At 42.0% G+C, this 27,913-nt stretch overlaps 1 protein-coding gene across 1 annotated transcript; it reads left to right on the top strand.

The window, feature by feature from the left end:
- Positions 1 to 440: 440 nt before the first annotated feature.
- LOC135513028 (desmoglein-2-like protein) lies at positions 441 to 24,454 on the top strand. The gene is made up of 14 exons (XM_064935677.1): positions 441 to 724; positions 3,537 to 3,662; positions 4,736 to 4,891; positions 4,993 to 5,134; positions 5,721 to 5,884; positions 9,145 to 9,279; positions 10,013 to 10,198; positions 10,387 to 10,700; positions 10,841 to 10,983; positions 11,163 to 11,384; positions 11,624 to 11,857; positions 13,257 to 13,384; positions 21,245 to 21,580; positions 21,776 to 24,454. Exons 1-14 carry the CDS (start codon positions 674 to 676, stop codon positions 22,961 to 22,963), a joined length of 3,525 nt encoding a protein of 1,174 aa, XP_064791749.1. The 5' UTR covers positions 441 to 673; the 3' UTR covers positions 22,964 to 24,454.
- Positions 24,455 to 27,913: the final 3,459 nt, after the last annotated feature.

The raw sequence follows: 27,913 nt of genomic DNA, 5'->3' as shown, positions 1-27,913 counted from the left end.
GATTTCAACTTGCAACCTTACTAGTCCAACGCTCTAACCACTAGGCTACCCTGCCGTTTTTCAACAGGACTATGACCCAACACACCTTCCTTACTCTATGAGTGTTGTCCTTGTCCTTCCCAGCTGAAAGCAGTTTGGGAATGTGACAGTCCTGGGGTGAAGTTTAACACATGAGTGAGAGAGCACTGGATTCAAGATCAAGTCCAAATAGTTCATTGAGTTTGAATGATTAAATGCAATACCTTCACTTGTTGGACCATTTTGGAAGGCAACATATATTGGTGACCAATTGTGATAAATAAACCAATTTGTTTTCATAGGTGATATCCATTCTATATTGTCACACAATAATAATAGCTTTCTCGGTCAGAGCTGTGCACAAATACTCCATCTACTGTATGTGAGCTGTGCACAAATATCCCATCTATGTGTGATGAACCAAGCTTCATCTTTTGCCTCGCCCTTTCTGTAATTTGCCTATGAGCGATGCTGTTGTGAAACTAGTTGAGAGATACCGCCTATTGCAGTCGGTATAATCAAAGAATAAAGAGTTTACAATTTCGAAAAGGCCGAAGTTGATGTAGGCTACAACAGAAAATACTGAGCAGCAGATTTAAAGGATTAGGCTACACTTCAACAGGGGAGCATTTTACCGAAGTCAACAATCATTCCAATGGCCCGTGTAGCCACAGCCACTGTTTTATTATTGCCGTTCATACTAACGGTGAGTAAAACTTCTTATTTTTCATAATGTAGCATGGTAATGCTGGTAATTAGGTATAGGCTACACGTGCAATAACGGCACTGTTTTTTTTTTAGGTGCGACACTTCTCAGGCAGCCTAGATGTGAGCATCTCAATGACAATGTCGGAGAAAACAGTTTTCTTTTTAGGATTGTAACCTTCACTTATTTGAAGAGAACATTTACTTTATATGTCGCTATTTTATTACTCTCCCGTTCATATTTCGCGTTCAACACCGACTACGGACAACATGAGATTGAGAACAAAAACAGGTTAGCTGCGTAATGGTGCTCAGTGGTCATTTGCCTAGAGAAAGTCTGAACACATATCTGGTCAATGTCAGTGAAAGAACAGCGGGAGGAAAAACTTCGCTCCGATTTTAGAGAATGTCACTGAATATGATAACTATCAACAGCAACAATCGACACTGATATCACTATCACAACTTCCTCTTAGTTTAAATGTTGTGAAATTGATTTGTTCAACATTTTCATTGGGTTTCCTGCATACAGACGATAACGATTTTATCATAAACTGAATACATACAGCTTCCTGTCGTTGTTACAGTGAAGGAAAACTATTAATAGCTTAAAGCTATATACTTTTCAGTTATAAGTATGCCTGTCATATGTCTTTGATTATGAATTGGCATAAACATGCAATTATAATTTGCCTTGGCAAGAAACTACACGTTAGTCCTTCAGAAAGTATTCATACTAATTCCAAAATGTTGTTGTGTTACAGCCTGAATTCAAAATGGATTAAATCTATTTATTAAATCTCACCCATCAACACACAATAACGCATAATGACAAAGTGAAAACATGTTTTTAGACATTTTTGCAATTTTATTGAACTGTCATTTACACAGGTATTTACACCCTGAGTCAATACATGTTGAAATCACATTTGGCTGTGATTACAGCTGTGAGTCTTTCTGGGTAATATTGTACAATATTTTCACATTATTCTTTATAAAATTCTTCAAGCTCTGTCAAGTTGTTTGTTGATTATTGCTAGACAGCAATTTTCAAGTCTTGCCATATATTTTCAAGCTGATTTAAATCAAAACTGTAACTGGGTCACTCAGGAACATTCAATGTCGTCTTCATAAGCAACTCTAGTGTATATTTGGCCTTGTGTTTTTGGTTATTGTCCTGCTGAAAGGTGAATTTGTCTCCCAGTGTCTGTTGGAAAGCCGACTGTACTTGGTTTTCCTATAGGACTTTGCCTGTGGTTAGCTCTATTCCATTTATTTTTATCCTAAAAAAGCTCCCTAGTCCTTGCCGATGGCATACCCATAACATGATGCAGCCACCAGCATACCTGAAAGAGTGGTACGAAGAGTGAAGAGTGGTACTAAGTGATGTGTTGTGTTGGATTAGCCCCAAACATAACGTTTTGTATTCAGGACATAAAGTTAATTGTTTTGCCATATTTTGTTTTGTTTCACTTTAGTGCCTCATTGCAAACAGGATGAATGTTTTGGAATATTTTTTTCTGTACAGGCTTCCATCTTTTCACCCTGTAATTTAGGTTAGTATTGTGGAGTAACTACAGTGTTGTTGATCCATCCTCAGTTTTCTCCTATCACAGCCGTTAAACTCTAAATGTTTTAAAGTCACCATTGGCCTCATTGAAATCCCTGAGTGGTTTCCTTCCTGGCTGGCAACTGAGTTAGAACGGATGCCTGTATCTTTGAAGTGACTGGGCGTATTGGTACACCATCTAACCGTTCATTAATAGCTTCACCATACTCAAAGGGATATTCAACGTCTGCTTTTTTGCAAGGCATTGGAAAACCTCCCTGGTCTTTGTGGTTGAATCTGCGTTTGAAATTCACTGCTCGATTGAGGGACCTTACACATACTTGTATGTGTGGGGTACAGAGATGAGATAGTCATTCAAAAATCATGTTAAACACTATCATTGCAATCAGTGAAACCATTCAACTTATTATGTGACTTGTTAAGATTATTTTTACTCCTGAATGTATTTTGTCTTGCCATACCAATGTGTGAATACTGAAGGCACTAAATCCATTCATCTGTACAAAGTGGTACAGACACTGAGGAAACAATCATGACATGATATTTAAACATAGCTTTAACTATTGCGCTAGAACTTACACTGAGTGCACAAAACATTAGGAACACCTGCTCTTTCCATGACATAGACTGACCAGATGAATCCAGGTGAAAGCTAGGATCCCTTATTGATATCGCTTGTTAAATCGACTTCAATCAGTGTAGATGAAGGGGAGGAGACAGGTTAAAGAAGGTTTTTTGAGTGTATGTGTGCAATTCAGAGGATGAATGTGCAAGACAAAATATTTAAGTACCTTCGAACGGGGTGTGGTAGTAGGTGCCAGGCACTCTGGTTTGAGTGTGTCAAGAACGGCAATGCAGTTTTACACACTCAACCGTTTCCCGTGTGTATCAATAATGGTCCACCACACAAAGGACATCCAGACAACTTGACACAGGTGTCTGTGGGAAGCATTGGAGTCAATATCGGCCAGCATCCTTGTGGAATGCTTTCAACAACTTGTAGAGTCCATGCTGTGGCGAATTAAGGCTGAAAAGAGGGTGCAACTCAATATTAAGAATATGTTACTAATGTTTAGGACACTCAATGTATACGTTATTGAGCAACTTGTAGTCTGCAGTTGTGAGTTATTTAGGAGCAATGCAGTGTTATTACAGTGTTATTATCACGTTAGCATAAAACCCATAGGCCTTCGTAGTGAGTCAATATTATAATGCTGTGTTTTTTCTTTTGTATTTTCTGCAGTTTTTATGTGTGGTGGCAGCAGAAGGCGGTGGGCTGAAGCTGAGAAGACAGAAGAGAGAATGGATCATTCCTCCTAAGAGGTTGAAGGAGAATGTAGATTACACCAGCCAAGAGTACATCGCAAAGGTATGATCTGATCCTATACGTCTTACTCTAACTCATGGAGTGATTCAGATGTTTCTGACAACCATGAGACATGAAAATGTCTGAGCATGGCATAGCTCTTTAGGCCACACATCGGATAAGTCAGTTGTCTGTCTAGAATGAATCATGCATAATAAGATCCATGAAGATACAGGGCTTTAGCGTTTAGTCAAAATTAGCACTTTGGAAGTTTGTCGATGTCCGTACTTTGAACCAAAGAACTGCTGAATGTTGTCTTACTTTCTACTGATCAGGTTGGTTGCATACAGTATATCTGTGTCAGCTAGGTGTTGGACTCTAAAGTGAAGGAATACCTGTGTAATCGTTATGTTTGTGATTTCTGTGTTAGGAACAAGCTGCTCAGAGATACAGCCCAATGTGCGGTCATACCTACAGTCACTGAGCAATGGTTTAGTCTAAAAACAAAACAAATCAAAATAAAATGAAATGTTATTTGTCACATGCGCCGAAATCAACAGGTGTAGTGAAATGCTTAATCAACAATGCTGTTTTAAGAAAACCACCTGCTAAGTAAACTTTTTTTAAAATAAATAGATAAGTAAACAGTAAGAAATAAAAGTAACAAATAATTAAAGAGCAGCAATAAAATTACAATAGTGAGGCTATATACAGGGGGTACCTGTACAGAGTTAATGTACGGGGTCACCGGTTGGTCGAGGTAATTGAGGTAATATGTACATGTAGGTAGAGTTATTAAAGTCACTATTCATAGATAATAAACAAAGAGTAGCAGCGTAAAATAACAAGTCTTTCAACAACACATTCTGCCTGTATCTCTCTTCTACAACACAAACATGCCATTCATCTATCAATAGTTTCATACCTACAGTATACCTTGATATGAAAGCATGTGTTCAGCTACATCTCCAGATGACATTTCGGCTATACTCCAAAAATAGGTTCCGTAAAAAACAAGAAGGCTTTTGTGGTATTATCCTAGTTATTCACCGATGCTTATTATTATATCAACACTATTACAATAATAATAATAGTATTTTACTCTCAAGACTGATTGGTATATGTGTTTGTGACAGATTCGCTCTGATGAGCAGTACACGTCAAAGGTGACTTACTCACTGACTGGGATCGGTGCAGACCAAAACCCCAGGAACCTATTCACTGTCAACCCAAATACAGGCCTGGTCAGAATCACTGGAATTCTGGACAGAGAGAAGATACCTTCCTACCACGTAAGCTACCCAGTAAAACCTCATCCAAGGAATGGAATGCTTGTGCTCAAGATGTAAGATATTAATGAATGTCTGATGTTCTAACATGGTCTCTCTTTTAGTTACTTGGAGTAGCGACATACAACAATGGAAGCAAAGCAGAGAAGGACATTGACCTGCGTATTTCCGTTGAGGACCAGAATGACTGCCAACCAGTGTTCGTCTTTGGCCAATCTGGATCCGTTAATGAGTCCAGTGCTGCAGGCATGTTCCAATGATTTTAAATGTTTCTATCAAAATTGATGAGAATTAGTAGCCAGAGTAGTGGTAATGGTTCAAGCTGTAGCTGTTGTAGTAGTAGTGTTATTACCAGTGTTATCAGTGAAATAGTCACAGTAGTGATACAGTAATTGAAATATTAGTGGAATCTGTGTGTAGTAGTAGTCATCGGCATTGTAGTAGTACAGATGTGGGTTCTTAATTTGATCACTTTTGTTGCTCAGAATTTTACCTTCACAGCAGCAAATTCAAACGTTTAGTGTATTTGTGTTTTAAATAGGCTTCTAAAGTTTGTAATTTCCACTTTGAAATGTCAGACTCTATTTGACCTAATGACCTAATGAAAAAAATGTGCATTCATTATAATCCACATAATAATTCACATTTCCTTTTGCTGCAGGATTATTTTCCTGCTGTAGCAAACAAGCTCATATTAAGATCCTACATACATGTATGTAGTAGTAGTGGTAGTGGTACTGGTGGTAGTGGTAATAGTAGTAGTGGTAATAGTAATAGTATAGTAGTAGTACTGGTGTACTGCACAAGTAACTCTTCCCTTGGTCAATTCCAGAAACCGTTGTCATGAAAGTTTTAGCCACAGATGCAGATGAAGTGAACACGCTACACTCTCAGATTTACTATAGCATAGTGCAGAAGAGTTCTTCAGATAGCATGTTCGCCATCAACTACCAGACTGGAGAGATCATGGTTCGCCAGACTACGCTGGACAGAGAGGTGAGAGATACCTTGGTATACTATTATACAGTGTACTGTGCATGTTTTTATTTATTCTTATTTCACCTTTATTTAACCAGGTAAGCTAGTTGAGAACAAGTTCTCATTTACAACTGCGACCTGGCCAAGATAAGGCAAAGTAGTGCGACACAGACAACAACTCAGAGTTGCACATGGAATAAACAAGTATACATTCAATAACACAATAGAAAAAATAAAGTCTATATACAGTGTGTGCAAATGGCGTGAGGAGGTAGGCAATAAATAGGCCATGGTAGCGAAGTAATTACAATTTAGCAGATTAACACTGGAGTGATAAATGAGAAGATGATGATGTGCAAGTAGAGATACTGGTGTGCAAAAGGAGCAGAAAGTAAATAAAAACAGTATGGGATGAGGTAGGTAGATTGGGTGGGTTATTTACAGATGGACTATGTACAGCTGCAGCGATCGGTTAGCTGCTCAGATAGCTGATGTTTAAAGTTAGTGAGGGAGACATAAGTCTCCAGCTTCAGTGATTTTTTCAATTCGTTCCAGTCATTGGCAGCAGAGAACTGGAAGGAAAGGAGGCCAAAGGAGGTGTTGGCTTTGGGGATGACCAGTGAGATATACCTGCTGGAGCGTGTGCTGCGGGTGGGTGTTGTTATCATGACCAGTGAGCTAAGGCGGAGCTTTACCTAGCATGGACTTATAGATGACCTGGAGCCAGTGGGTCTGGCGACGAATATGTAGCGAGGGCCAGCCGACTAGATGATACAGGTCGCAGTGGTGGGTGGTATAAGGGGCTTTGATAACAAAACGGATGACACTGTGATAGACTGCATCCAGTTTGCTGAGTAGAGTATTGGAAGCTATTTTGTAGATGACATCGACGAAATCGAGGATCGGTAGGATAGTCAGTTTTACTAGGGTAAGTTTGGCGGCGTGAGTGAAGGATTCTAGATTTGATTTTGTATTGGAGATGTGTAATATGAGTCTGGAAGGAGAGTTTACAGTCTAGCCAGACACCTAGGTATTTGTAGTTGTCCACATATTCTAGGTCAGAACCGTCCAGGGTAGTGATGCTAGTCAGGCGGGCGGGTGCAGGCAGTGAACGGTTGAAAAGCATGCATTTGGTTTTACTAGCCTTTAAGAGCATTTGGATGCCACGGAAGGAGTAATGTATGGCATTGAAGCTTGTTTGGTGGTTAGTTAACACAGTGTCCAAAGAAGGGCCAGAAGTATACAGAATGGTGTCGTCTGCATAGAGGTGGATCAGGGAATCACCCGCAGCAGGAGCGACATCATTGATATATGGGGCGGCAGGGTAGCCTAGTGGTTAGAGCGTTGGACTAGTAACTGGAAGGTTGCAAGTTCAAACCCCCGAGCTGACAAGGTACAAATCTGTCGTTCTGCCCCTGAACAAGGCAGTTAACCCACTGTTCCTAGGCCATCATTGAAAATAAGAATTTGTTCTTAACTGACTTGCCTGGTTAAATAAACGTAAAATAAATAAAAATATATATACAGAGGAAAGAGTTGTCTGAGAATTGAATCCTGTGCTACCCCATCAACAGATTTAACACACTGAACTCTGTCTGCTGTTGGTGAACCAGACGAGGCAGTCATTTGAGAAACCAAAGCTATTGAGTCTGCCAATAAGAATACAGTGATTGACAGAGTCGAAAGCCTTGGCCAGGTATTTGAACATGGCTGCGCAGTACTGTCTTTTATCGATGGCGGTTATGATATCGTTTAGGACCTTGAGCGTGGCTGAGGTGCACCTGTGACCTGCTCGGAAACCGGATTGCACAGCGGAGACGGTACGGTGGGATTTTAAATGGTCATTGATCTGTTTATTAACTAGGCTTTCGGAGACTTTAGAGAGGCAGGGCAGGATGGATATAGGTCTATAGCAATTTGGGTCTGGAGTGTCACCCCCTTTGAAGAGGGGGATGACCGCTGCAGCTTTCCAATCTTTAGGGATCTCGGGCGACACGAAAGAGAGGTTGAGCAGACTGGTAATAGGGGTTGCAACAATGGCGGCGGATAGTTTTAGAAAGAGAGGGTACAATTTGTCTAGCCCAGCTGATTTGTACGGGTCCAGGTTTTGCAGCTCTTTCAGAACATCAGCTATCTGGATTTGGGTGAAGGAGAAGCTGGGGAGTCTCATAGCCAGGAGGAAAGCATGGCCAGCCGTAGAGAAATGCTTGTTGAAATTTTAGATTATCATGGATTTATTGGTGGTGACCGTGTTACCTAGCCTCAGTGCAGTGGGCAGCTGGGATGAGGTGCTCTTGTTCTTCATGGACTTGACAGTGTCCCAAAACCTTTTGGAGTTGGAGCTACAGGATGCAAATTTCTGTTTGAAAAAGCTGGCCTTTGCTTTCTTGACTGACTGCGTGTATTGGTTCCTGACTTCCTGACCTGAATTGCAAAAATCGCTGAAGTTGGAGACTTTTATCTCCCTCACAATCTTCAAACATCTGCTATCTGAGCAGCTAACCGATCGCTGCAGCTGTACATAGCCTATCGGTAAATAGCCCACCCAATTTTACCTACCTCATCCCCATACTGTTTTTATTTATTTACTTTTCTGCTCTTTTGCACACCAATATCTCTACCTGTACATGACCATCTGATCATTTATCACTCCAGTGTTAATCTGCAAAATTGTAATTATACGCCTACCTCCTTGCCTTTTGCACACAATGTATATAGACTCCCTTTTTTTCTTTATTCTTTTTCTACTGTGTTATTGACTTGTTAATTGTTTACTCCATGTGTAACTCTGTGTTGTCTGTTTACACTGCTATGCTTTATCTTGGCCAGGTCGCAGTTGCAAATGAGAACTTGTTCTCAACTAGCCTACCTGGTTAAATAAAGGTGAAATGAAAAAATGGGGAAAAAAACAGTTGCATATCGAGTGGAATATTCGATGCTATTGCAGTCCGCCACAGGATGTTTTTGTGCTGGTCAATGGCCGTCAGGTCTGGAGTGAACCAAGGGCTATATCTGTTTAGTTCTACATTTTTTGAAAGGAGCATGCTTATTTAAGATGGTGAGGAAGTTACTTTTAAAGATCGACCAGGCATCATCGACGGGATGAGGTCAATATCATTCCAGGATACCCGGGCCAGGTCGATTAGAAAGGCCTGCTCACAAAAGTGACCACAGCACTGTATGCATTGTATGCATTGACACTTTCACAGCCAATAATGTTGATATCTACAACAATAAGTAGCTAACTATAAGCTCTATTATATTTCTTGGTTGTCTAGACCCAAGACACCTACACCCTGACTGTAAAAGGCTCAGACATGAACGGAGCAATGGGTGGAAACTCAGGAACAGGACAGGTGGTGATTAAAATCCTGGACATCAACGACAACATCCCCAACCTGGAGAAAGAATCTGTAAGATCTCAACCTCTCAACCTCTTTATATTTATTATATTGAAGCGACAATAACCCAATCAGTATAATAGGGTTTTTATATTTATTATGTTGTAGCAACCATAACCCAACACCTAGAAGCCTCGTTGAGAAGTTCAGATCTCTTGGCGCAATGGCTAATGTTTTGGCTTGACAGTTGCTGGACACCCGAAATTCACTGCAATATTTCATTTTTTATTTTACCAGGTAAGTTGACTGAGAACACATTCTTATTTGTAGCAACCACCCGGGGAATAGTTACAGGGGAGAGGGGGATGAATGAGCCAATTGTAAACTGGGGATTATTAGGTGACCATGATGGTTTGAGGGCCAGATTGGAAATTTTGCCATGACACCAGGGTTAACACCCCTACTCTTACGATAAGTGCCATTGGATCTTTAATGACCTCAGAGTCAGGACACTCGTTTAACATCTCACCCGAAAGACGGCGGCACCCTACACAGGGCAGTGTCCCCAATCACTGCCCTGGGGCATTGGGATATTTTTTTAGACCAGAGAAAATAGTGCCTCCTACTGGCCCTCCAACACCACTTCCAGCAGCATCTGGTCTCCCATCCAGGAACTGACCAGTACCAACCCTGCTTAGCTTCAGAAGCAAGCCAGCAGTGGTGTGCAGGGTGGTATGCTGCTGGCAAATAAGCAATATGTTGCTGGGGATGTATGAACTTTTGATGTGTAAATGTGTGTTTTCAGTACGAGGGGAGTGTGTTGGAGAACACGGTCAATGTGGAGGTGCTGAGGATCAAAGCCACTGATCTGGACCTGATGTACACTGACAACTGGCTGGCTGTGTTCACCATCATCACAGGCAACGAAGCCGGCTACTTCACTATCACTACCGACTCCAAGACCAACGAAGGCATTATTATGATAACCAAGGTATGGGCTATGATTGAAGATTGACTCAGGCTTGAATTTAATCAAAAGCATATCGAACATTTTCTTTTAAATGTAATTCCAGCCTCAGTGTCTTGTAACTACTAGTCTTCTCAATTCTCATAATATTCCAACATTGTTTGTATCACTTGACTTATTCTACTGTTTATCCCTGCTGTTTGAATCTAAAGGCACTGGACTACGAGGAGCTGAAAGTGCTCAACCTTGCCATAAGTGTTTCCAACAAAGCAGTGTACTACTTTGGCTCCTCCTCTACGAGTGGAGGGATAGGAGGAGGAGGGGTTGCAGGCGGGGGTATGACGGGCAGTGGTAAGACCTACCCCATCAAGATAAATGTGATCAACCAGAAAGAGGGCCCCAAATTCCAGCCAATGGTTAAAGTGGTGACCATCTCTGAGGACTCCACCACAGTCACCATTAAAAAGGTCATCACTACCTACGCAGCCATCGACAGTGACACACTACTGACTGCTACCAATGTTAGGTGAGGTCCCAGATGTGTTCATAATGTTTTATCGGAGTGAATATTATGTGATGTGATTTTATGTTATGTTAATCTCCATCTTACTAAAGGATCATTGAGTTGATCCTAATTGTGTGCTCATGTCATTATCATTTACTCAGGTATGCCAAAAAATCCGATGTAGACAACTGGCTGATCATCGATGAAAAGACAGCAGAGATCAAGCTGAACAAAGTGCCTGATCGGGAGTCCAAATACCTGGTCAATGGAACATACTACGCCAAGATAATAGCCATCACAACCGGCAAGTACCCATACTATAATCAATTTGTCCTCATGCCATTCTGTAAGATATCAAGAAGTCAAGAAATCTGTCCAGAACATTGGCGACTGAAGATGCACTCTCGGACCTTTGCTTCACTTGGAGCTAAAAGAGAATAAGTCAAGTCTCTACATAATTCTGTATTTTCTTTTGGTGTCCAGATCTGCCATCCAAAACAGCCACAGGGACAATAGCTATCCAGGTGGAGGACTTTAACGACCACTGTCCCATACTGACAGCTACGGCTACGACCATGTGTCTGGGGGACACCACTGTGTATGTCAAGGCTGTGGATGGGGACACCTTCCCCAATGGAGCTCCCTTCAAGTTCAGAGTGATTCAGGGGGACAGCAAACAGAAGTGGACAGTGGAGCACCTCAATGGTAACATAACTAATCTGGGACTTTGGGGTTTAGTAATCAGACAGACAGTATGGCCAGCTTAATCAAGGGGCTGTTTTGCCTTTATTTTGTTGAGCCTGATATAAGGTGTTTTAGAATGAGCAGTCTTAAACTGAACTTAAATTACATATTGTGGTGTGTTTGAATGAAATTGGTTGATAGATTTGATTTCTAGATTTGTATAATTCACGTTTGTTTTGTCTCTCTCATATTTATTTTAGCTACCACTGCCATTTTACGAGACCATGCCCACATGTGGCCAGGTCACTACAAAGTTGCTGTGGAGATCAGTGACCAGCAGGGGAAGGCCTGTGCTGACATCCAGATTCTGAACGTGGATGTGTGCACCTGTGATCAGGTCAATAAGGTCTGCTTCGCCCAGAAGATGGGTAAGGATGTCACATTAGGAGCATCTGCCATCCTGCTGCTCCTTCTTGGCCTCCTGCTGTTGCTGCGTGAGTAGGCCCTCTGTTAACTTCATCCTCTGTTGGCTTCCTCAAACTGCCTACTTGATAAAGATCTAGGAAGGAGAGACTGCTTCATATTGCTGCTGACTAACCCATTTCAACATGTTTAGAGGTATTAGTAAGTTGGGCAAGACAAGTCACGAGGCAGGTTTACATTGACCCAGGTTTATTCGACAAAAGCAATGTCACAAAATAATATATGTTGACGTGTGTAATGGAAATGGCAGATATACTGTACATGTAGCAGACATTTTCTAAAGATCAACAACATTTTTATCCGTTCTACAGGGGTGGATTTTTATTTTGTCCTACATTCCTTATTGCGACAAATGATGATGGAAAACAGTGTTCTTTGAGTAAATTATGATTGTTGAATCATTTTGAAGGTACGCGATGCACGTGATGTCATCACGCTTCTATAAAACTCCACTCCACATTTCTTTCTGAAAGCATACTTCTTGCTTCAGTCATTTTTTTCAACTATGAAAATTATGTTTTCTTTGCAGGACAAGGATTGTCCTGACTTTCAATAATGCATGAATGGCTTCGCCTTGCTTTTATGATTGGCTAGAAAGTTTCACCATCCAATTATTTCAGATTTACAGGAGTGCAAGTTTCACCATGGCACGGACCATGCACAGGATCGTTGTTTGAATATAGCACATTTTTGTCAAATGATTGTATTCTGTTCATTCTGGCTTTTGCGGGCTACCTGAGACATGAAACAGATAGAGGGCATAAGCTACTGTCACCAATTTATTAGGCCTAATGTGCAATTTGCCTAAATGGAAAATGGAAACACCAGTTTTTTTTATTCTACACTGTACACTCTTACAAAAAAGGGTTCAAAATAGGTTCTTCAGCTGTCCCCATACGATAACCCTTTTGGTTCCAGGTAGAACCCTTTTTGGTTCCAGGTAGAACTCTTTTGGGTTCCTTGTAGAACCATCTTTGTAAAGGGTTCTACATGGAACTCAAAAGGGTTTTACCTGGAACCAAAAAGGGTTCTATGACATCAAACCTGGAACCAAAAAGGGTTCATCAAAGGAATATCCTATGACAGCTGAAGAACCCTTTGAGGTTCTAGATAGCACCTTTTTTTCTAAGAGTATAGATTTTAGGTGTGACTTCATTACGTTTAGCTGTTTTTATTGACTCAAGATAGTTAAATGGAAACACACAAAAGCATGCAATTGTCGCGTCAATTTTCTATTTAAACTTTCGAAATGTTGACAACAAATCACTGGACAAGGTAATGTAAACATAGCTATTGATGGGTTATGTCTACAACCCTTTGTCTCAAGGCATTCAGACCTCTCACCTAACAGCATGTCTTGGGCTTTGTGTTTTGTGAACATTAGTTGAAATTTGGAATGTGTGTTTACAGTGGTGCCCCTCCTGCTGCTGTTCTGTCTGTGTGGAGGAGTGGCGTCCATAGGTGACTTTAAGGCCATGCCATTTGACACTAAAGAACACCTGATTCCATATCACACTGAGGGACAAGGAGAAGACAAGGTATTTTATACATGATGGCACTGCCAATGGATGACATCAAACTGGTGTCTGTAGTAGAGGTTGTAAATAAGAATGATCTTTGGACATACAGTATCAGTCAAAAGTTTGGACACACCTACTCATTCAAGGGTTTTCCCTTATTTTTATTAATTTCTACATTGGAGAATAATAGTGAAGACATCAAAATTATTAAATAACACATGGAATCATGTAGTAACCAAAAAAGTGTTAAACAAATCAAAATATATTTTATATTTGAGATTCTTCAAAGTAGCATCCCTTTGCTTTGATGACAACTTTGCAGACTCTTGGCATTCTCTCAACCAGCTTCATGAGGTAATCACCTGGAATGCATTTAAATTAACAGGTGTGCCTTGTTAAAAGCTAATTTGTGGAATTTATTTCCTTCTTAATGCATTTCAGCCAATCAGTTGGCTGTGTTGGTATACAGATACGTCATCAGAAAGCACAACATAACATTGTACTGTCTACACTCGGTTTGTTGTTTATATTAAAACATTTTCATTAAATCGATTTTAATCAGAACTAAAGTTTTGTTGCTAAGGATTCCATGACGCGGTTAGCCTTTACGACTGGATCTGCAAGTTTGTGTTCCATTTTTTGCGTGGATTCCGCGAGTGCTAGCTGGCTGTACTACAGACACCTGTCGTCATCGTGGGAAAGACTCATTGTTATCTTTTCGTAAATCAACTGGTTGCATTAAAGTGCCAAAAGCTTTACACTATGGAGGAACAACATACTCCATCATGGAAAGATCCGACTACCTCACAAAATAACTTTAACCCGACAAAAAAACATGTAAAACAGATTCATCTACAGACACGGACGATTTACTTACCGTTGAAGTCGAGGCAAGTGCTCTGGCTGGAATCCATGCAACACTGGATAAGTTGTGTGAGGAGGTAGCTGGGCTGAGGGGGAGTTTAGCCAGTGTGAAATTCTCGCACTCCAAGGAGAAAACAAGGCACTCACAGCCAAGGTAAAAATCCACGATTCCAACATGGATTGTCTACTCAGGGAAAACAGGGTGATGAAGGAGTCGCTACTAGACATTCATAATGTGTAAGGCAAATTTCTTAAGTGAAAGTATTTTTTATTTATTTCCCTGAGCATGCGTGAAAATCAATTTTTTTATGGGATTCCTGAGGACACATCCAATAATCCAGAGGGCGCGATCAGAGAATTCATGCAATCCGCCTTGAAACTTCCTATAGAAACTGTAAACAAGGTGGCTTTCCACCGAGTGCACAGACTTGCAGCTCGGAGCGACAAGACCAAGGGTCCCCGACCGATCATCGCAAAATTTGAACACTACCAACAAAAGGAGCTGATCAAAAGCAGAGGAAGGGAGCTTAAAGGGACCAAATTCAGTCTCAGTGACCAAGGGAGATAAACGAACGTCGTAAGAGACTGTATACGGTACAAAGGCAACAAAGGGAGAAGGGTAAGCGTGCCTTTGTCATTGTGGACAAACTCTTTATAGATGGACAGCTATTCTGAGACAGCTTCATAACACCATGGCTGTACTAAATTTTACAGGGACTTCAGGTTACGAAAAAAAGAAAGTATGGGAACTGTAAAAATTAAATGGATATGAAGTGGATATGAACACACACGTACTCAATTACATGCTCACTTACACATACAGACTTATACATACACACACACCTGCTCTCGCTCTCGCTCTCTTCTCTCACTCTTTTTCTCTCTTTTCTCTTCTCTATTGTCGAGAACTGTTTTAAAATGTAATATGTTTATTGTTTGTCTATCTTTTTTATGTATTTGTCAACACGTTTATATATGTTTACAACAAACAAGGGGAAGATATCAGAATAGGGACACTGGGGAATAATAACATATTGTACGGAATACATTTGTACTGTAGTGAAGGCATCTCTAGAGTAATGCAAGGTGTCTTTCATGATCATGTGAAATGTAAATTGCTATGGAAATGTTGGGATGTGTTTTTCAATGATGTTAAAGGTAACTATGATGCAACTATGACGGTGATACGATATGGATTACAATTATCATCATGAATATTAAGGCTATACGCACTACATGTTACACACATAGACACTCAACCATGCAAATTGGCATATTATTTATCTGGACATTACATATTATAGTCTTACTCTTATACAGACATCGTACACACTCTCACTAAATCACATCCAATATACACATCATCCTATTCAGATTTACTACACACATAATATCTTGTCTCAATTTTCTAACATCTGTGGCATTGGCTCACAAGCAAACAGGCAAGGGAATAAAACACAAATATTGCTCAAACCTATTTCTTGAATTCTAAATATCAGTCATTTGAAAGCTCTAATTTTGACCGTCATAATACCTCTGATGGCAGTAACTTTACAAGCACTAATTATGGTCAATTTAGACTGAGAATAGTATCTAATTATGGTAAGGGGTGAAATAAGTACAGCCAGTTATAATTGTAATTATTTTGCAGATTTTAAAAAAGATCAGTCTTTATGTGGCTAAAATAAAAGGAATATAACATATACTGTAGACAGGAAACTCGCTCTACATCCTTAGATGAAGTTGCGTGGAAAAAGGAATGGGGTGGTGAAAAATGTTTCTGTCATGGACAAAGGAACTCAAAAGGTGTGATGATATTAATTAACAACAACTTCGATCTGAATGTGCAAATAGTCAGGAATGATTTGCAAGGAAGGTGGATCTTTTTGAATATGAATGTGGACGAGAAAGAGATTTGGCTCATTATTCTATATGGTCCAAATCAGGATGATCCATACCTCATCGAAAACATTTATACAAATTTATTGAACTTATAGGCAACAAATGATCAAATTATAATGGTAGGAGACTATAACACAGTGTTAAGTACCTCAATGGACCGTAAAGATAATCACTCTCTGTTGTGACTAGGGGGAAGTATTTTCATTTTTGGAAAAATAACGTTCCCAAAGTAAACGGGATATTTTGTCAGGACAAGATGCTAGAATATCCATATAATTGACAGCGTAGGATAGAAACACTCTAAAGTTTCCAAAACTGTAAAAATATTGTCTGTGAGTATAACAGAATTGATATTGCAGGCGAAAGTATGAGAAAAATCCAATCCGGAAGTGACTCATGTTTTGAATGCTCTGTGTTCCGATAGTCCCTATTGAGCAGTGAATGGGCTATCAACCAGATTACTTTTTCTACATATTCCCCAAGGTGTCTACAGCACTGTGACGTAGTTTCATGCCTTTATGTTGAAGAATAAGCAAAAGCATCTACATTGCGCAAGTGGTCACCTGACGGCTCTCAGAGTGATTCTTGCGTAAAATACAGAGGTAGCCATTTTTCCTCTTGCGCCTACCGAAAAATCAATTGTCCTGGTGGATATATTATCGGATAGATATTTGAAAAACACCTTGAGGATTGATTATAAACAATGTTTGCCATGTTTCTGTCAATATTATAGAGCTAATTTGGAATATTTTTCAGCATTGTCGATTTCTCAGCCAAACGTGAAGAACAAACAGAGCTATTTCACCTACAAAAATAATATTTTTGGAAAAAAGGAACATTTGCTATCTAACTGGGAGTCTCGTGAGTGAAAACATCCGAATCTCATCAAAGGTAAACGATTTAATTTGACTGCTTTTCTGATTTTCGTGACCAAGTTACCTGCTGCTAGCTGGACATAATGCCATGCTAGGCTATCGATAAACTTACACAAATGCTTGTCTTGCTTTGGCTGTAAAGCATATTTTGAAAATCTGAGATGACAGGGTGATTAACAAAAGGCTAAGCTATGTTTCAATATATTTCACTTGTGATTTTAATGAATAGGAATATTTTCTAGTAATATTTATGTCTGTTGCGTTATGCTAATTAGTGTCAGATGATGACAACGATCCTGTTCACGGGATGGGAGTTACAACAAGTGCCCTTAAGGAAATCACAAATATTATGGACACATTAGAAATAGTAGATATTCGGAGACTAAAAAACCCGACCTAGTGAGATATACAGTTGAAGTCAGAAGTTTACATACACTTAGATACACTTAGATACTTAGATACACTTTACATACACTTAGGTTGGATTTCTTGTTAAACTTTCTTTCTTTCTGGGCCTGAGTAGCAGGCAGTTTACTCTGGGCACCTTATTCATCCAAGCTACTCAATACTGCCCCCCAGCCATAAGAAGTTAAATGTATTTGGCTAAGGTGTATGTAAACTTCCGACTTCAACTGTACATGCTGCAACTCATCCGGCCGTGATTGGGAGTCCCATAGGGTGGCGCACAATTGGCCCAGCATTGTCCGGGTTTGGCCGGTGTAGGCCGTCATTGTCAATAATAATTTGTTTCTAACTAATTTGCCTAGTTAAATAAAGGTTACATTAAAAGAATAATAAACACGGAGGAGACTTAATCAAGCTGGTCGTCTTGACTACTTTCTTTCTCTCTTGCATCAAAGGTTAAAAAGTTTTAATAGGAGACAGAATGCGATCGGATCTTCTACTTCTCAGAGAGTTTTGAATTGTCAAGCGGAGTTAACAAGGGTGTCCACTGTCACCATATCTATTCGTTATGGCCATCGAAATGCTAGCTATTAAAATCAGATCCAATAACAACATAAGAGGATTAGAAATCCAAGGCTTAAAAACAAAGGTGCCCATGTATGCCGATGACTCAAGTTTTATATTACGTCTGCAAGCTAGATCCCTGCATTGTCTTATTGAAGATCTAGATAACTTTTCTGTACTAAAACCTAATTATGATAAGTGTACAATATTACCTATAAAAAAATACAACTTTACATTACCCTGCAGTTTACCTATAAAATGGGCTGAGGGTGAAGTAGACATACTTGGTATTCATATCACAAAAGATGTAAATAAGCTCTCCACAATGAATTTCAATAGAAACCTTGTAAAAATAGACAAGATCCTGCAACCATGGAGAGGTAAATACCTGTCTATTTATGGAAACAATGCCCTAATTAACTCATTAGTCATATCTCAGTTTACTCACTTACTTATGGCGCTGCCTACTCCTGATGATTCGTTTTTCAAATCATATGAGCAAAAAATACTTGGCTTTATCTGGGATGCTAAACCAGACAAAATAAAAACGTGCCTATCTATATAATGAATATGAATTGGGTGGGTTGAGAATATTAAATATAAAAGCACTAAACTTCTCTCTAAAAGCTGCACTTATTCAAAAGTTTTACTTGAACCCTAAATGGTTCTCAAGTAGATTACTAAGAAAAGCTCACCCATTGTTAAAAACATGCCTTTTTTGCCTTTGTACAGATTTCCAAGTCTCATTTTCAGTTAATTGAAAATTGTACATTTTTCAAAGTATCTCTCTTTTTCAAACAAGCATTGAAGCATGAAAAGAAATGAAAACAAATATTTGAAAACATTTGAAAACAAATATTATGACTGAACTCAAATGTGCTGGTTGATAAAATACCTGTATTTATGGGAAAGATGTTTGAAACGGGTATTTTGTTATTTAAATGATATTGTACATTGGAATGGTAGAGTTATGTCATTCATCAAGTTCAGAATTGTACGGGAAGTTCTGCTCAATCCAAGAGTACAACCAATTGATTACATCATTACCCCAAAAATGGCAGGGGGCAGGTGGCAGTAGGAGGAGGTAGGGAATTAGTTCTGCCTGCCCAATATAAAGGATCAAAACAGTCAGAGGAATAAAAATAGCATAAATAGGAAAGTATACCAGTTTCATTTTAGGACCAGGATGTTGACATTAGTGCCATACAGACTGCAAAATAGTTGGGAAGAGATTTTTGATGTACTGATTCCATGGTGTCTGAGATTCAAGACTGTGCTTTTCAGCTAAAATTATTATATAGAATTCTTGCCACCAACAAAATGTTGAATATTTGGGGCATACAATCATCGAAGCTCTGCAAATTTTGTTGTGAGGATACAGAATCAATAGACCATTTATTTTTGTATTGATCTCAGGTAGCCTGTTTCTGGTCTTAGGTTCAGGAATGGTTGAAAATGCATAGCATTGATCTAAAATGTACCCTAGAAATAGTACTGTTAGGAGATCTGGAGAGACCGGGTCAGTCAATTACTAATATACTAATACTCTTAGTAAAGGTATTTATCTTCAACTCCACAATCTGTGGATTCTATTCGATTATATAGATTAACGTTAAACATAACAGCATAGTTGAAAGTTATGTGTTGCGTAGAAACCCGAAGAGGGTGGCCAGCAGAGATAGATGGGATGGGCTGAGGAAGCTGCGGGTTGGGATGTGGAATTGGAGACAAGTGGGAGTGGAGTTGCTGTGCAGGTTTGCCTGAGGCTGATGCTGTGCAGGTGCGGGTTCACGTTTTTGGCCTGGTGGGAGATCTGTCAACGTGCCCTTGAGGAGGGCATTGACCCTGGATGCTTCTGTGTGTCACTCTGAATGGGAGTCTGTTGGGTGACTGGTATGATGTCGTTGTTGAGCGGCTTCACTGCAAGTGTAATGTATGTTTCGGGTATTCAATCAAAAAAAGTGTGAAATAAATCAACAATATTTTATATTTGAGTTTCTTCAATTTAACAACCCTTTGCCTTGATAGCTTTGCACACTCTTGGCATTCTCTCAACCAGCTTCATGAGGTAGTCACATGGAATGCATTTCAATTAACAGGTGTGCCTTGTTAAAAGTTAACTTGTGGAATTTATTTCCTTCTTAATGCGTTTGAGCCAATCATTTGGGTTGTGACTAGGTAGGATTGGTATACATAAGATAGCCCTATTTGGTAAAAAACCAAGTCCATATTATGGCAAGAACTGCTCAAATAAGCAATGAGAAACGACAGTCCATCATTAATTTGAGAAAATCCAGAAAATGTTAAGGACTTTGAAAGTTCCTTCAAGTCGCAGTCGCAAAAAACATCAAGCGCTATGATGGAACTGGCCACAGGAAAGGAAGACCCAGAGTTACCTCTGCTGCAGAGGATAAGTTCATTAGAGTTAACTGCCTCTCATGAGGACCGCCACAAAGATTACCTCTGCAATAAGCATGGAGGAGGAGCCTCTCATGAGGACCGTGTGATGGTGTGGGGACCGTTACCTCTGCTGGTAAGTTCATTAGGTGACACTGTCTGTGATTTCATTAGAGTTAACTGAATTCAAGGCACACTAAGTTCATTAGAGTTAACTGCCTCTCATGACCAAAGAAAGACCCAGAGTTACCTCTGCTGCTCATTAGCTGCACCTCAGAGGATGGAAGTTCATTAGAGTTAACATGGCTACCACAACATTCTGCAGCGATACGCATCATTTTTCCAACAGGCCAATGACCCAACACACCTCCAGGCTGCGTAAGGGCTATTTGACCAAGAAGGATAGCGATGGAGTGCTGCATCAGATGACCTGGCCTCCACAATCACCCGACCTGAAACCCATTAAGATGGTTTGGGATGAGTTGGACCACAGAGTGAAGGAAAAGCAGCCAACAAGTGCTCAGCATATGTGGGAACGCCTTCAAGACAGTTGAAAAAGCATTCCAGGTGTAGTTGGTTGCGAGAAGGCCAAGAGTGTGCAAAGCTGTCATCAAGGCAAAGGGTGGCTCCTTTGAAGAATCTCAAATATAAAATATGTTTTTATTTGTTTAACACTTTTGGGTTAGTAAATTATTCCATATGCGTTATTTCATAGTTTTGATGTCTTCACTATTATTCTACAATGTAGAAAATAGTACAAATAAAGAAAAACCCTTGAATGAGTAGGTGTGTCCAAACTTTTGACTGGTACTGTACATTTATTATGTTCCATTTCCAAGTTGAAATTTGGCCCACTCATTCCCCCTTACAGGAAATTCCACTCCTGCAAATTCCTGTGGCGATAGATGGCTCCATCAAAGTTGCTGACTTGGCAAACAACGGGGGGGGAATGGGATTAATAAGAGATGCAGGGGCTGCAGGAAGATCAGCAGGAGGAGTGTTCTGGGACGGCTTCACCCCGTCCGCAATAAGCACATGGGAGCACAACCATTCCCATGGCTCACACCAGCCCAGCGACAGAGTGAAGGTGAGCTACGGCGTGGGTGGAGGAACCATGACTGGACATGAACACTTCTCCAGATATGGAGCTGGAGCTTATGACGGGGTCGCTCTCTCCGAGGGAGACCTGGAGGAGTACTACTCTGCAGTGAGTATCTTAGATCATGATTGTTTGAAGACCAGTAAAAGTGTGTATGCATTAGTATTGAGATTATACGGAGTCGGTGAAAGTACATTTCTTGGATTACTCCTTTAACATAGGAGTTGAGGGCAGCGTTATTGTAGCCATTTTGATTAAATGTGTTAATATACTGTATCTGTTCCTATCATATGACCTTTGCAGAAGGCCAATCATGCTGCGCAGAACGACCAACAGAGAGATGACCTACTGATCTACGACTACGAAGGTCAGGGGTCACCGGTAGGCTCTGTTGGCTGCTGCAGCCTCCTGGGGGCCGATGATGACCTGGACTTCCTCAACGACCTGGGGCCCAAGTTCAAGACCCTGGCCAAGATCTGCCAGGGGTCAATAGCTATGAAGGCGGAGACTGTCAACATGTCTGTGTCATCCCCTAGACCTAGGCCTACCACATCCACCCACACAGAGGTCAATAGAGACACAGCTCTCAATGTCAATACCCTGAACACATCATCCACCACCTCCACACCCCTACAGGAGAACCTGGTTACTCGGGCCCAAGGATCAGCCACCATCAGCAAGGTTCAGGAGAACAAGGTGATGCCCAACAAGACCCTCTTCATCCAGCAGCCCCCTATGTACTACGCTGCTGCCCCCACCATGTATATGGTGGAGCCCCAGCCCCAGTTGGTGCTGGTGGAGCAGAGAGGGGGAGGTGGTTATGTCCGTGCCCAGCAGGCGGTAAGCCAGGTGGGGGTAGGGATGGGTCAGGGGGTGGTGCAGGTAGGAGGGCTCCATGGTTCTCAGGGCATGATTTTACTGGAGAGGCAGGTAGGAGCAGGTGGTAGTGGGGAAGGACAAGGTCATGTTGTTATGGGGGCAAGCCAGGTCTTACAGGGAGCGGGCCACACTATTTTGGGGGGAGGTCACATTATTACAGAGACGAGCCAAACCATTACACGGGGAGGCCAGGGTCTACAGGGGGCAGACCAGACCATGATCGGAAAAGGCCATCTATCGCCAGGAGGAAACTTCTCACAGGGAAGCCTGTCCGGGTCCAGGAAAGTGCTGGTTGTTGAGAGCGGGTCTGGGTCAGCCTCGGCAGCAGGGTGCAGCGCAGGCTTAGGGGCTGCCCAGGTCACCATGCTGCAGAGAGGCCAGGGGTTAGAGGTCAAATGTGATAGTGTAGAAGTGAGAGGTCAGAGTGGTGCTTCCTCGTTGAGCTCCAGCTCCCTGTGTGGCACGGCAGGGTCAAACGAGGCCTCTGCTACTGCTGTCAAAGTCACCACCACGCCCACAGCTGCACCCTGTAGCAGCAGCCACACAGCTGTGGTGCAAGAGAAGAAAATATCTGTCACTGAGAAATACGTTGAGACCAGTACTATAGCGTAGAAAAACAACTTCACATCAGCTTGATAACATACTGTACACTGTGGGTTTAAAGGTGATTTCTAGGGAGAGAAAGAGATAGAGAGATAGAGGTACTGGTGCTTTCTGCTGGTCTGACTGGTGCTCTCTGCTGGTCTGAAATACAGGAATTCTACCCATTGTTTCTTAACAACTCTTTTATAACACTTTTAGTTTTTATTATCACGATTACCAGATGGTATATAATCCTAAATATGATTCATTGATACATTGTGAATTAATGATTGATTTGAAGATACTTGATTACAGAAGAAGAAATTGAATAAAAATAATGAAATCATGGAATCGAATCAGTATTTGAAAGGAGTGAAATATTTTTCTAAACATTCAAATGTTGTGGTGGGTGATGTATTAATTGTTCAGGTGAGAAAATGTGTCTATCTTTGATAAAGTTTTTTTTACTGGGATTGTCAATTCTTGATGTCATTCATAGTTCAGTAGGTCAAGGTTTCCAAGCGGGACATACAAAATTATTGTACCAGAGAAGTGTGGGACCTGTCAAAAAGCCCCTATTTTTCTCTTCTAGTTTACTTTTTAAGCCAAAGAGTGTATTGTTTTTCTGTTGGGTCTCATATGCATTAATTTATCCCATGATATTCAAGTTATTGATGCATAGGTAATATTATTTTGGGAAAATGTACATTAAATTATGCCTATATTTTTGTTCATCTCAACATTAGAGCTAAAAATAGAGATTATGTAAGATTTGTACCGTGGGCTTGGCTTATTATGCACTGATATGCATTAAAGCAGGGGTGTCAAATATGTTTTGCCCCTGGGGCCACATTCACTATTCAACGAGGTTCGGGTGGCTGCATTTAAAATGTGTTATATTTCTCGCCGTGAAAATGTTTTTTTTTCCTCTATCCATCGTTTGGGGAATGTTCAATGCTCCCTGACTGTCTTTCATTTCAGTGATTATTAGCGAGCTGGACACAGTCACGTTTCTGTATGAATGTAGGTCCATTATCAATTCTACACAGTTTCAATTTGGTTTTAGTCTTTTTAATGTATATTGATAACATACTGTGTTATCAATAGTTCGTATCCCCCCACAAATTATATATACAGAGATCCTCACTGAACTTCTGGAGAGAGTTTGCTGCACTGAAAGTAAAGGGGCTGAATAATTTTGCACGCCCAATTTTTCAGTTTTTGATTTGTTAAAAAAGTTTGAAATATCCAATAAATGTCGTTCCACTTCATGATTGTGTCCCACTTGTTGTTGATTCTTCACAAGAAAATACAGTTTTATATCTTTATGTTTGAAGCCTGAAATGTGGCAAAAGGTCGCAAAGTTCAAGGGGGCTGAATACTTTCGCAAGGCACTGTATACCATACACATTCAGTTAGTAATGTGTTATGGTTTCATGCAATTTCTTTCTTAGAATCTCTCTCCTGTAGTGTTTCAGTGGTTCTTCTGGAGATTGAGAGTGGAAAATCCTGTCTTATAGTATCACTCTTATCACACCTTAACATCTTTACATACTGCAGTTCAGATGTTATCACTGCTCAACTGAAAAAAATAAAGATGTCTCTACCAAAGAGGACTTTACAAGTGTTAACCAGTTTTCAAACGACACACTGACTCACCTCCCACCACCCACTCACAGAATTCATTGACAGATGAAGTACCAGAGAAATGTTAAAGGAGTATTTGATTACATAAGGATGTTAAAACCAGCTGGATTGCTACTGTGATATGGTGCTGGACTCTTAATTCAGAACAATGTAATGAGAAGTTGGGGGAGGGGGCTTCTTTCTAAACTGCTGCTGTTTGCAATGGGTAGGGGTGTAGTGCTGCTGGAACGCACTTTCAATTTGAGAATACACAGATCTGGTAACAAAAAAATCTGGAAAATGATTTCTGAAGCTGAATCATTGTCCCACAAGATCACATAATGATGAATGAGTATTTTACACAACAGAACTGACTATACTACCACAGCATATTAGGCTTATAACGTTACTGTTACACCAAAAAAACTATTTTCTAGTGAAATTTTAGGAGCTGAAACTGAATAGTAGCATTTATTTTCTCATGCGGCCAGAACGCAACAGTGTGCGTCACTAGGCAGGATACATGTATATATGCTTTGATTGAAAAAAAACAAGACAGGTTAAAAGTTTGTTAAAACCATCTGCTCTAATTCGCTCATGAAACAGTAATTGAAGAATATCTAAATGCATATTCTCAAGAAACTGCTTCAGATCAAACTATTGGCATGCAGACACAGTTTGGATATTTCACTAGTTAAAATGTGAAGAATTATCATTCACGATTGATGGTGACAATGGCCTATTTTGAAATGAGTTATTCCTAACTCAATGTTTAAGGCTATTAAAATAGAAAAATCAGGCTGACAGGCACAGGGGCATTCAGTTGCTGTTTGATTGAACATTAGAATGGGTAAAACAAGTCACCTAAACAACTTTGAGCGTGGTATCATCGTCGAGTCCAGGCACGCCGGATCCAGTTTTTCAGATAAGGGCGCACTCCTGAGTTTTTCCACGCACGACAGTGTCTAGAGTTTATCAATAAGGGTGCGACAAACAAAAAATATCCAGTCAGTGGCAGTCCTGTGGACAAAAATAGCTTGTTGATAAGAGAATTTGAAGGAGAGTGGCCTGAGCAGTCAGCAGATCTCAACCCAGTAGAGCAGGTTTGGGATGAGATGGAACGGGCTGTTCTCTGCATGAATCTACCGCTGTCCAGTCTGCAGCAACTGTGCGATGCCATCCCGTTAGCATGGACCAACATCCCTGTGGAACGTTTCCGACACCTTGTAGAATACCCTGAAGAATTCAGGTTGTTCTGGAAACAAAGGGGGTCCGACTGGAGCTGGACTGGACGCCGTGTTTGGACTGGCCATCGGCGCAGGGGAAGACTCCTGCCATGGAGCCTGACTGGACGCCATGTCTGGACTGGGCATCGGCTTAGAGGAAGATTCCTGCCATGGAGCTGGACTGGACGCCGTGTTTGGACTGGACATCGGTGCAGGGGAAGACTCCTGCCATGGAGCTGGACTGGACGCCGTGTCTGGACTGGGCATCGGCACAGAGGAAGGCTCCTGCCATGGAGCTGGACTGGACGCCGTGATTGGACTGGACATCGGCGCAGGGGTAGGCTCCCGTCATGGAGCGGGCCTGGACGCTGTGCCGGGACTGGGCACCAACGCAGAATAAGACTCTGGCCTTGTAGCTAAACTGGACGCCGTGCTCAGACCAGACATCCGGCCATGGAGCTGGAGGTTCCTGACCGTTGAACGTCGCAGGAGGTTCCGGACCGTGGACCATCTCAGGTGGTTCCGGACCGTGGACCGTTGCCAGAGGTTTCGGACTGGGAACTGTCACCGTACGCTCTGGACTGGGAACTGTCGCCGTAAGCTCTGGACTGGGAACTGTCGCCGTAAGCTCTGGACTGGGAACTGTCGCCGTAAGCTCTGGACTGCGGAACTGTCGCCGTAAACTCTGTACTGGGAACTGTCAACGGAAGCTCTGGACTGGGAACTGTCGCCGTAAGCTCTGGACTGGGAATTGTCACCAGGAGCTCTGGACTGGGAACTGTCGCCGTAAGCTCTGGACTGCGGAACTGTCGCTGGAAGCTCTGTACTGGGAACTGTCGCCGTAAGCTCTGGACTGCGGAACTGTCGCCGGAAGCTCTGTACTGGGAACTGTCAACGGAAGCTCTGGACTGGGAACTGTCGCCGTAAACTCTGTACTGGGAACAGTCGCCGGAAGCTCTGGACTGGGAACTGTCGCCGTAAGCTCTGGACTGCGGAACTGTCGCCGGAAGCTCTGTACTGGGAACTGTCGACGGAAGCTCTGGACTGGGAACTGTCGCCGTAAGCTCTGGACTGGGAACTGTCGCCGTAAGCTCTGGACTGGGAACTGTCGCCGTAAACTCTGAACTGGGAACTGTCGCCGTAAGCTCTGGACTGCGGAACTGTCGCCGGAAGCTCTGGACTGCGGAACTGTCGCAGGAAGCTCTGTACTGGGAACTGTCGCCGTAAGCTCTGGACTGGGAACTGTCGCCGTAAGCTCTGGACTGGGAACTGTCGCCGTAAGCTCTGTACTGGGAACAGTCGCCGAAAGCTCTGGACTGGGAACTGTCGCAGGAAGCTCTGTACTGGGAACTGTCGCCGTAAGCTCTGGACTGGGAACTGTCGCCGTAAGCTCTGTACTGGGAACAGTCGCCGAAAGCTCTGGACTGGGAACTGTCGCCGTAAGCTCTGGACTGGGAATTGTCGCCAGGAGCTCTGGACTGGGAACTGTCGCCGGAAGCTTTGGACTGGGGATCGTTGCAGGAAGCCTTGTGCGTGGGGTACAGGGCTCGTGACAAGCACCTCAGGGCGAGCGCGAGGAGCAGGCACAGGACGTACTGGACTGGGAAGTCGCACTGGAGGCCTAGTGCATGGAGCCGGGACAGGTGGCGCAAGACTGGTGACACGCACTTCAGGGCGAGTGCGGGGAGAAGGCACAGGAAGTACCTGACTGGGAACACGCACTTCAGGGAGAGTGCGAGGAGCAGGCAGAGGTCGTACCGGGCTGGGGACACGCACTTGAGGGAGTGTGCGAGGAGCAGGCACAGGACGTACCGGACTGGGAACACGCACTTCAGGGAGAGTGCGAGGAGCAGGCAGAGGTCGTACCGGACTGGGGACACGCACTTGAGGGAGAGTATGAGGAGCAGGCACAGGACGTACCGGGCTGTGGAGACGTACTGGAGACCTGGTGCGTATAGCTGGCATCAATGGTACCGGTTCGATGACACACCTCGCCCGGTAAGTGCGAGGAGCTGGCACAGGACGTACTGGGCTGTGAAAGCGCACTGGAGACCTGATGCGTATAGCCGGCATCAATTGTACCGGTACTTTAACACACTTCTCAGGACGAGTACGGGGAGCTGACTCA

The sequence above is a fragment of the Oncorhynchus masou genome, chromosome 3, assembly GCF_036934945.1.
Source record: "Oncorhynchus masou masou isolate Uvic2021 chromosome 3, UVic_Omas_1.1, whole genome shotgun sequence".
Classification (NCBI taxonomy): Eukaryota; Metazoa; Chordata; class Actinopteri; order Salmoniformes; family Salmonidae; genus Oncorhynchus; species Oncorhynchus masou.
The sequence above is the reverse complement of the archived record's forward strand: the minus strand, read 5'-3'. Positions and strand labels throughout refer to the sequence as shown.